At 30.8% G+C, this 11,630-nt stretch overlaps 1 protein-coding gene across 2 annotated transcripts in view; it reads left to right on the top strand.

Moving 5' to 3' along the window:
• LOC117681664 (uncharacterized) overlaps window positions 1-8,199 on the top strand; it is a 31,053-nt gene extending 22,854 nt beyond the window's left edge. The window contains exons 1-10 of one of the 2 annotated variants that reach the window (XM_066074622.1): window positions 2,719-3,376; window positions 3,463-3,553; window positions 3,771-3,901; window positions 4,013-4,106; window positions 4,211-4,329; window positions 4,563-4,617; window positions 5,407-5,528; window positions 5,642-5,747; window positions 6,270-6,409; window positions 7,408-8,199. In XM_066074622.1, coding sequence (XP_065930694.1) covers window positions 3,337-3,376; window positions 3,463-3,553; window positions 3,771-3,901; window positions 4,013-4,106; window positions 4,211-4,329; window positions 4,563-4,617; window positions 5,407-5,528; window positions 5,642-5,747; window positions 6,270-6,409; window positions 7,408-7,487 — 978 coding nt within the window. In that variant the 5' untranslated portion in view covers window positions 2,719-3,336 and the 3' untranslated portion in view covers window positions 7,488-8,199. Of the gene's footprint in view, window positions 1-2,718; window positions 3,377-3,462; window positions 3,554-3,770; window positions 3,902-4,012; window positions 4,107-4,210; window positions 4,330-4,562; window positions 4,618-5,406; window positions 5,529-5,641; window positions 5,748-6,269; window positions 6,410-7,407 lie in introns of those variants that run through there. The other variant, XM_066074621.1, reaches the window with a different exon arrangement.
• The last annotated feature ends 3,431 nt before the right edge of the window (window positions 8,200-11,630 follow it).

Here is an 11,630-nt window from a genome sequence, read left to right as displayed (position 1 = left end):
TGTTAATCTTTAACATAGGACCCTATGGGATTTCGCTTGAAATGTATCAATTTTGCACAATTTTTAAACTTCTGCCCTAGGAATTTCTTTTTCTGTTCTACATATTAAAGTTATTGCTAAAAGGCATCAAATGGTCAAATAAAAAAAACCTTTTACCTCCTGGTTTGTTCCAGGGGTCTTATCAAAGTTGATTTTTGTATGCCAAATTTCCCAGATTTGTCAGATAATGGCTATTTTTTATTTGAGAAAGGCGGAAAAGGTGATCTTTATAGTATTATTAAAGCATTCAGACATATTTAAGTAATAAAAAAATATATAACATCACATATTAAGGGTCATTAATATAAAATACATGGTTACTGTCTTGAAATATATGAATTAAGCTATATTTAGGCGGGTTAAGAAACGTGACAGAGGGCTAGGCCTGCTGAACCCTCTTCACGTTTTCGACCCGAGTCCAAATATAGCTTATACTTCGAGACAGTTATGATTATTCCACAATATAACATTAATTTTACGCATTAAACGAGCCATTTTCAACAAATTTCGCAGAATATCTGCAATTGAAACTATCACGCCATGGCGTCAACCAAGCAAAAAGATGACGTCACAATACAAATGAAACGCTGCGCGAAAGCGTGCGTACTCGTTCTGTACTCGGCCTCGTTAAATATATATAAATTTTCCTTTGTGTTTATATGTATGGAAAATTGAGCTGAAATGTCATTTGAATTTTCGATAGTCCGTACATGATATAAATTTGACGAGAGGACATTTGACCCAAATGATCGTTAAGATGGTAAAAAATAACAAGCCTTCAAAATCCCACGTGTACCGTAAATTAAGACGATTTGGTTTTTCCTGCTTCTTTTTTTCTACGACCTTTAGAACACATATACCCCCTTATCAAATGCAGCTAAAAAAGTGTCACGAACACAATTTAAAAATACATCAGAAAACAGCATTTTATTTCTTTGCTTTGATAAACTACTAAAATCTCAGTACAAAAATTCACGATTTCCAACTACTGGACCCAATAAGATCAAAACATTTATATACTTGTAAACGTTATTTACACTTGACTGCTTCTATCAAATTCAGAATCATCAATTAAACATTAAAAATAAGGGCAAAAAACGGTAAATCCGAACAAATATCGTTTTCGATTTTAAAGCTTATTATATCTGCTAAATTGATGACGCGTCTGAGTAGGGATCCACCTTAAATTGTCAATATAACTAGCTATAACAACACAATTTGAAAACATTTTAAGAGTGTTGTTATCAAGAATTTTATATCATTTGAAAAATTTACTCCAATTAGTTGGGCATATTCATGAATTCCTACTGTGAGGAATGTGTTCACAACACACAATGCCCCCAGGATAATCTAAGTATCAAAACAATCCATTGTTTTAAGAGGTGCTAAACACCCTGATCCCCGCCCTTCTCTTAACTGTGTTCCATTAGAATAGAGAACAGACATACATCCTTTAAAGCAGAAACGAATGCACTGTCCAGTCATGATCTCTGAAAGCTTAAATATTATTTCCAGTAATGTGTATTATAACCTATTTCAAAATAATTTTACTCTCTCTCTCTCTCTCTCTCTCTCTCTCTCTCTCTCTCTCTCTCTCTCTCTCTCGTAGTGTTGTATATATTAAATAGTTTGTACTGAAAGAAAATACAAGATTCATGTATTTTTTCTATTATTGCCTGAACACTCATATCTTAGATTTTCAAACCCGACAGGATGCAGTTAAAAGATAAAACCTTTGAAACTTTGCTGATCATAAAGTGCAACATCAATCTTGTATAAATCATTAAATTTGAACCTGATAGTGAATATGAACCAGTCATTATTTTTATTAATACACGTAAGCGTGTTTTATATTTGAAATATTTGCAAAAACTTTTTATTTAGCTTTGAGGTGGCTCGACACACCAATGCATTATTTGATGGATCGATGAAGAATTCTCTTTGAGAAATGATTATTAAAAAATGACACCTATATCGGCCTCTGATTATTTTATATGAATTGTTTTGTATTTTTTTTTTTATAGAAACCGGAAACATCGTTTTAGCTGCGAACAAGATATATTAGAGCTAAAAATTTGTTATCAATTAATGCACAATACAATTATCTATAAATACATATCAAAAACGGCCAGATAAACTTTGAAATATTTCTGTAAAAAAAATATTTATGAAAATGAAAAAAAAAAGGATTGTAGATATTTTTTAAATCTATGGATAAAAACTGCAGATAAACTGTTACTCGCATTTAACAATTGCTGTACAATCATATTTCAACAAGAAATTGAAACCAAATAGTGAAATTAAAGTATAAATGGAAAATTTTAAAATCGAACCGATCCCGATTGTAATTAAACTGATCCCGAACGAAATCACATAAAGTTAGAATGAATCAGAATTTTGCAAAAATTTCAGGTTGTTTAGCTGTACAATGGTTTCGTCATTTACTAACTTTATAATTTATATCAATTACTTAGAAAAAAACTGCAGTTTATTTGTAAAATTTCAATTTTAAAATAATTCTGATCGGGATCAGTTTTTTTTCAATCGGGATCGGTTCAAATTTGATAAATAGCAATTTTTCCAAAATTTCGCATTTTCATTTCAATTTCTTTGTAAAATATCATTGTTTAGTAAATATTTTATGTGACTATATGTTATTTTTAAAATTTTATCCATAGATTAAAAAGATATTAAAGAATTACAATTTTGATTTTCAGAAATATTTTTTTAATTAAAAAATTAAACACTTGACCAAACGATCTTTGGCATGAATTTATTTATAATTATATTACACATTATTTGACAACAAGTTTTAAGCTCTAATATATTCTGTTTGTCTGCAAAACAGTTTTTCCTATTTCACTGAAAAAATACAAAAAAAATTCGTATAAAATAACTGAAAGCCGATATTGATCTCTGTTTTGTGGAATCATGTTTCAAAAAAGATTCTCTATCGATCTATAAAATAAAATTTTGGTGTGTCGAGGAACCTTAAAATTACTTATTGTCGACTTTTCTCAAAGTATTGGTAATGGTAATGCATTACTTTACTCATGTAATGGTAATGTAATGCATTACTTCAAGAAATTTAAGTAATGGTAATGGTAATTTAATGTCTAAATTCATGAAGTTATGGTAATGTAATGCATTACTTTACAATGTAATTCACCCCAAGCCTGGCACACATTGAGCAGTATTATTATGTTGTGATCTCTTTATGAACAGGGGGTATAAAAATGTAGACTCCTGCCTTCCCTATTCCAAGCCAGCTGTCAGCAGGACCCAAGCTACCAGGAAATGATCTCGGGGTTTGCCGTTATTGAGGGTTACTGTGTCGGTAAGCGATCAATGAATAGAATATACAATAGAGGAAATAACTAGTGCTCTGTTTAACAACTTTTATATAAATTTGATTATTTTCAGGTAATGAAAACTGCGACCCGTCTAAATGTTACCAAATCATTGGAATATACATATTTGGAGCTAGTCAGCCATCTCAGGGCACCAACAAATGGTATATTTAGAACCTACCAATGCTAAACAGCTGGTACTTTGATATGTATGAATGAATAATTTACGAAAACAAGTTTGATGGTAAAGTCCTAGCATCTTTTAATAGCATTAGTTTTTAATATTAACATTTTACTTTATTTAGACGATATTAATGCCCTTTGTTACATTTCACAGAAATTTATTATTAATTGAAAGTTTTGTTTGTTTTTAAATTCCAGCGCAAAATATGCTGATTTTAAGAAGTGTGGGGAAATCCAAACTCCTGCGTGTGAAGGGAACATTATGTTAAACATGTTAAACGAGACCTACGCCGCATTTACAATAGCATGCACGGAGGAAATCAACCCGGGTAACTCGTTCACACAGCAGGTGCTAATATCATTATTTAAATTTTCTTTAATTAAAAATAAACTTAAATTCATACATTTGTCTAATTAGCGTATTAATAATTAATCTGTAGGTGCCATGACCCCTGATTGTGATATCCAGGCCTTTGGAAAGTGTGTGGTTGAGTCAGGCATAGACCCAGGAACTCTGCAGAAAAAATACAACTGGTAATAAACTTCATGAACTTAGAACAAAAATATAACGGTACTTCTTTTTTTGGGGTGGGAGTAGTTTCGGTTCAGTCAGTTTGTAACACTTTGTTGTTTTACAGTGATATATTAAAAGCAACCTCAGCTTGCATCTCAAAATTCGAATCCAAATGTAAGGAACACTCTATGTACTCAGCCATGGCCTCGGAGATTAAACAACTTATAAAGGGTTGTGAAACAAGTATGTTGTTTAAGCTACTCAAAATATTATTTATCAACGACTTAAACAAACAAGATTTTGTTTAAATCTGATACAATGTTTATTGAAAATATTGTGTGAAGTTAAATGGCTAATGCATGAATCATGCTATAAACTGAATTCAATATCTAAATTAAAAATATTTAAGTAATATTATCCCAGTAATATTTATGGTAAAAAATAGTGATGCATATACTCTCTTTACGATTTTGTAGTCTGTAGAATTGACGGGTGTTTGGCTGGGTTAGAATTTCCTGTTGACAATTGCATGTGAGTATCAACAGTAAAACAGAGTCACTGTCTTGTGAGTTATTTATTTCTTCATGACAAATACGTTTCATTACAGTAGGATTTTTTACCTAGCCCAAAATATGAGTAAAAGAATGTTGACTTATTCATTTGAGTTACTGCTAGAAATTGGAATATACATAGTCATTTTTACTTGGTCCAAAAAATTCAGGTGATGACAAGACCTGAGTAAACGTCGGTCATTTTGCGAACTCATTTATGGCCAACTACTGTATATGGCGTCACGGACCTGAGGACCAGTAAATGTTATAGTTCTGGTACCTTCTACCTTGTATTATATGTCTTCATTTAATTCTGTTAAGAAATACACATACTACACTGATTTATTGGTTATCTTATGTAGTTTGCAGTTCTTAAACGATAAAATCATGATTATATGATAAGAACTTTTTACATGATAAAACTTTATCTATCAATGATCATGCATCATTGTTACGTGAGATTTTTATTATGCTCAAATCACGTTTATTAAATGTACATTGTTTATCTGTAAACTATACATTGTAAATCTGTACATTGTGAATAAATATATTTGGAAAACGTGAACTAATGACTTAAGAACGAAGAATTGTTTGATTTTTGAGTGTTGAACTTCGTAAATTTTTTTTAAATTTTTTTAATTAACATGCCACTGCGTCTTATATTTATTACCAGACAACTTAAAATCTATATTTCACAATAGAGATAGAAATGTTTTTGTTTACTTGATGTTTTGTTTATAAATCATTTATGATTACTTCTCTTCAACAGAAACATAAAAAATTCTATAGCTTGTGTAAAAGCAAAGAAATATGAATGCCAAGAAGATTCCTCTTTGCAAGACACAGTCGATGGGCTCAACAAACTCTGTACTGAAATATCAGGAAAGCGAGGTTTGTTAGAAGTGGTACTGATTTAACTGACGGTTACTGCTTTACAATCCACTGAATCTTTTCTTGACTGCTCAAAAAGTTTAATTTTGAAACAATACTGAATCTTTTTAAAGAGCAATCAGCTTACAAAACCTGCTTTGACGAGGCAAAAATTAATACAAATTGTCAGAAAATCTTGGAAACTCTACCAGAAAGTGACAGTACAGACAAAGTCTGCCAGTAAGTATTCGTATATTTTTATTGCGTTAGCTAGCTGTAGATTTTTAATAGGAGAAAACTTTGGTAGAATTTTTTTTTGTGAAATAAACATATCGACTAAGATATTAACTACTACTTTTGTCTGCTGGAGAAAATAAGTTAGATTTTTAAAAATATTTTTTTAGGATAAAATAAAGTTACTGATGCTTTAAATTTGTTTCATGTTTGCTTAGCCATTAGAAGGTCAATAATTTTATGCTGTAAATTTTAATGTATTCAACAACAAGAAATGTTATGTTAATCAGAAGTTTTAATAGTTGGGATATGAAAACACAGAACTATGACAAAGACTTATTTTTACAAAGTATACATCCCACCGTAAAACAGAAGGTTAAAATGGTTATAATTTAGGAGATGTTGTTTAATTTTTCTGCTGTTTTAAACGGTAAAGTACTTCAAATAGTTTGATGAATCATTGATGGTGCCATCAATAATTGTACCATGTAAAATATCCATTGATTAATGGAAGTTTTTTTGTCGCAGAAAAGTAACCGAGTATTCCATGTGCGCTAAGAGGTCTCTCTCAGGGTGTGACGGCGAGGTAGAGGACTTTGTTACAGACACGTCGAAGAAACTCATCAGCCTGAGAACCAGGCGGAAGAATGGCATCGAGTGTCCAACAAGTAAGTCTTTGTGTGCATTAAACGTGGTACTAAAATCTATGGAAATGTAAAGATCTTTAGACCTAGAAACTATTTGGGATCAAAAAGTTTTTTTTCAGGTATAAAACGGTTTATTTTTGCATTTAAAATGATTTACCAAAATCTGAATGTTGTAAATCAAGTTACAAGCGAGATAAAAGGTTTGAAGTCATTGTTATGTAAACAAAGCTCGTGTCTTATATTTGTTTACAAACAATGTAAAAATTTGGGAATAACCATTTCTTTGACAAAGCTCACAAATACTCTTGGCAAACAAGATAAACTGTTTTAACGTGTTCATGAATATTATTATAAACAAAGGAAAGCATCATTTGATTAAAACTAAAACCAATACAACACATCTGTACACAATAACGAGACTCGCGCTATGTTTATAAAACGAAGAATTTCAAATTCCATATCTTGCTTTTAACGTTTTTATCTTGCTTAAAACGTATTTGATTTTCAAACTTTGACGAACTATTTAATAAACCATATTTGCCATTGTACACAATAAAAACATAAAAAAACCCATGATTTTATTTACTTCAAATTTTGTCTAGGTCTTAAAGGTAATGAATATTGATCAATTTTAGAAAATCAGTACTGCTAATACTTTTCAAAATTCTAAACGATTCCTTTCAAAAGATCTTTGATTATCTTGAAGATTTTTGTAATAAAGTTTTGCATTATGAATTAGAAGAAAAAGTATGTTTCATTTATCATTTAAAACGTTAGTGCCATGTTTTACGACTTTTTCTTTTCTGTGGTAGAACATGTTGAAATTTTAGGCAATAGAAGAAGATAACCCATTCTTGTTCAAACTCTTGTTTAATTAAACAGTGGTTACTGTTCTTTGATTGATTCGTGTCTTGTGGTAGTTGCAGTATTTAATACGGTGTTTTATTAGATTTTTTTTTCATCACAGTGTTGTTTTTAATTATTTATAAATATTTTGTTTTTTGTTTTACATTTTACAGGTAGCGGAAGAGCTTTCATTCCAACATCATGGATAGCTATTACAGGTGTTCTAGTATTCTTGACAATGAATGCTCTGTAAAGTTGGATATCAGATACCACCTGTTATTAGCTTTTTAATCTCTCAGGCATGTTCTTATCTACGTTCAATGGTTTTGTATCAAATCTCCGACAACCATTGGGAAGTAAATTACATTACCGAACATTCATGACAATGTATATCATATACATGTATAACATTTTGTCATAATACGTTATTTAGTAGATTAGGTATAAGTATTGATCAAAGATTGGCTCCTCTTGCAATAGTAAAGAAACATAGGAGGAAAACATGCAGTACTGTCATATAAAAGTCACCTGAATGAATCCGATGTATTACTCGCTCATTAAACATGTTTTATTAAAATGATTTTGGGGTTACACTAATGAGATGAGGCATATTTGATATTTCAGTGTAATGCTAATTATGATTAGAAGCCCACATAAAACTGTATTTATAGCAATCTGTTTTAATGTTTTTGTACCATGTAGTGTTATTGAACACACCAATTAGTGAATCGATCTGACATAAGTATGAATGTCAGATGAATAAATTCAACTAATATGAACTAAACAACCCACCAAACTGTTGCCTTCTTTTTGTGATATATTTATCAGCTAATGTTGGATTTCTGAACACATGTTAGCTGTTGATCTTGAATATTTCAATATTTACTAGTTTTGTACATGCCATTACGAATTGGTTGTTTAAAGGATCACATTTGTATTTGAAATAAAAACTCCCTAACCTTTCAGTTTGAATGAGCTGTGTTAAAATTAATGTTCTTTGATAAGGCTATCAAATTGCAGTGCTTACCATTTATTTCTTTTGGAGTTGTTGTTCTATGCAATTTAAAACCTTATTTAAATAAAGCTGTATTCAGGAATCAGAAACGGTTAGATTGTGCTAGGTGAGGTTGATAAAGATGTGAATCAGTCACAAACAGCAATGATATCAGAACGTTAAGGCAGATGGTGTGCTCTTATCACGAAACCAGTGATCTGTACAGTGGAAAATAGTTAGAAAACAGGTAAATACACAATGATTATTCTTATACAGGTAGTAACTTATTGTATGTTTCACAATGTGGATTACAGATCTCAATTTTCTGTAAGCTTTGGCAACAAACAAAACAGTTTCTCTGAAATTATTCATGAAATACATAATTTATATAATATTTGCAATAAATTCCTGGTTCTGAAATACGATAACCAATTCAAGGCCTAATGTAATTGATTTTATCAATGTGAGCACACGAATGTTGCTGGTAAGAACACTTTTATTATTTTATTGCGAACAACTAGTATTGATACAGTCATTATGAACAAATTAATTTCATAACATTGTTATTGTGAAATGACACTTAAACCAAAGGAACGACAAAATAACACAGATTAGTCGCACACCTTAGTAAATGTAAACTAACTATTTCCTTATTTAAGTTGAATACTCATACTGATAATAAGTGTGTATGTATTATAAGGTATTAGTGAAAAGCGGGGATGGTAAGGAAAGACGAATGCATATCTGACCAATACTAAATGAATGATCAGGAACAATAGCAGAAAAAACAGATTTAGAATTCCCTATTAGTTGACATGCTACTGAAAAGGATGACAAGGAAATGAAAAAAAAATCGATAGTTAATGAGGAAGAAATTTTTAATATGGACGGCCTTTAGTTTGTGTTCATTTTTTCTTTGCATTTTTTTTAACATGAGAAGTCAAGTACAAGTGCAATTTTCGTATAAAAAGATAAAATAAAATTGTGATATGCAGCTTGATTAAAGAAAAGTATGTTTATGATTTGATATTTATATACTTTTATATATTCTTATTTATAAACAAAAATATTCATATTTGTTATAAAAATCAATCAAGGTCATACTAGAATTGAAGTAAAACCTAGTTGCTTAAATGTAGATGTCATAAAGGATTGTGTAAGAAGTTAAAGTCAATTTTTTCATTAAAATGTAAATCTTTTAAGAACATCTCCTTTTTAGTTTCAATTAATACTTTAATTTTGATAATGTTGTTTGCATTAAAAGAAGGCAATCTATTCAGAAATCATTATGTTACCGAAGCGTTACCGAAATATTTGCGCTTAGAACGGCCGTCGAGAAGGTTAAATTCTCGTGAAGGACAATCATAAAAGCTTGGTACTGGTCCACACAAACTCTGTACACATTATCTAGGTCTTGTGAAGCAAATATTAATCAATATGGCTAAAATATAATTGTAAAACTAATTGATTAAAAATGTATTTAACGACATTGACGCTTTCAATAATATCATTACACATTTTAAAGTGCTATGGTCAGATCTCATCAATTTTCGATCACTTTCACAGACCATACTGCAATGTGTTATTATCTTGGCAATTTTTACTTTTGGTCTGCACCTTCGATAAAACACGCAAAGGAAAATGTGCAAATATTTTCTTTGCATGTGAAAAAGTTTATCAGGAAAGAAAAAACTATACTGTAGATTCCTTATTTTACGCGAGTACTTAATTCCGCGATTCAACGATTTACCATCAAATCGCGAGTACATAAAATCGCGATTGCCGAAATTTTATCAAAGTTTCATGTAGTTTACATGTGTCCCAAAATTAACAGCGAGATTTTAGAATTCGCGAGACGGGCTTCTCGCGATTTTACGCGGATATTAATTCCTCGCGTTTAATTAGGAATTTACAGTATTAAGGTAATTTGGAGTGAAGTGATAAGGTAAGTCGATATAAAACATGATCATGATTATTATATTCTTGAAATATATTAGTTTAGTTGTATTTTGAAGAAACTTTTTAATTCTTTATTTGTTGGTGTTGGACAATAAAACTGCTTAATTTATAAAAATTGATTAAAGCTTTCAGATTCCGGTCCAAATACGGACTCCGTGTAAGCCAGTATGCAATGATAATGGCAACTATTATCTGTGTTAACTCAATGTAAGTCACTTATCCATTCAAAATAAATATTTTAAACTAAATAAGCACATGTTATATCTTAATCACACCAATCTACCTTTTACGTGATTGTGTAAATAAAATCACAATAGAATACAAGTAGCATGTGATTGTACAAGTACACATTCGATTGACTCAAATAACACATGGTCGCCATCTCTTTTTGAGACAAAAAACATAGACCAATACCTCAGCTCTTCACAATATTCATTCATAACCTGCATCCAACGACAACTACCACATATAATAGCTAGCAGAAATTATATTTTTACTTCTTTCTAAATGTCCTTGCCTTACATTGTCGAATGTTTCTCTTAACAATACAGATTTCGTCATTCAACAAAAAATCTCGGTTTGTCAATTGACTCCAACTTCTCAATCTTTCATTGTATATTTAGTAACAATTACTAGTACATTTCCGGCGAGAAAAAGTAGGGGTGGGGGGGGGGGCTAAACTGTCTATGATGCTATGTGCCTAATGGTTAAGTCTAACTTTGCAAAAAAAGTGGGGGCTAAGCCCCCCCTAGCCCCCCCCCCCCGGTTCCGACGCCTATGAAACAATTCTTAAAATTCAGAAATCGGAAGAACAGGTACGTTTTTTAAAAGAAAGCTTTGGCTTTAAAAAAGCTAGAATAGGTATTAAATTGGCTACACTTGATCAAAGCGGCAAAGGGATATTTAAGTGTTACTGATACAGATCCATTACTACACGGGGGGGCTTTTCAGGACTGTACCTTGCCCATTTAGCTTTTTAGGTATTATACAAAAACAAATTTGATTCCTGGGTCTTTATGATAAAGTTCGGACTGCTCCACAGTTTATTATTATTTTTCAATTATGTCCTAAACTGGGCCATTTTACTTGTATAATACAAAACGAAAAGCAACCATAAAATGAATTTACTTATCTTTTGAACATAGTTTGACTTTGAAATCAGTTATTTTATAATTAAAATGGTTCATTTCTTGGTTATTGAGTATGTTAATTGGAAAATCATAATTTTTTCTCTCTATATCGATTAGTATCATACTTTAAACCTTAAAAAGCGCTGTTATTCTGTATTTATTAAAACGACGTTTAAATTGTCATGAATAATAAATTCAAAATAAGCGCCACATGATATTACGGATGTTTTTAGTATAGTTGTATTGTATGGAAAACAAATGATTTAACCACTATCCAATGAAACCGCATGTTACATGTTGCAATCGACAAACC

This window comes from Magallana gigas, chromosome 2, assembly GCF_963853765.1.
Source record: "Magallana gigas chromosome 2, xbMagGiga1.1, whole genome shotgun sequence".
Classification (NCBI taxonomy): domain Eukaryota; kingdom Metazoa; phylum Mollusca; class Bivalvia; order Ostreida; family Ostreidae; genus Magallana; species Magallana gigas.
Note: the sequence above shows the minus strand (reverse complement) of the source record. Positions and strands in the feature narration are given on the sequence as shown.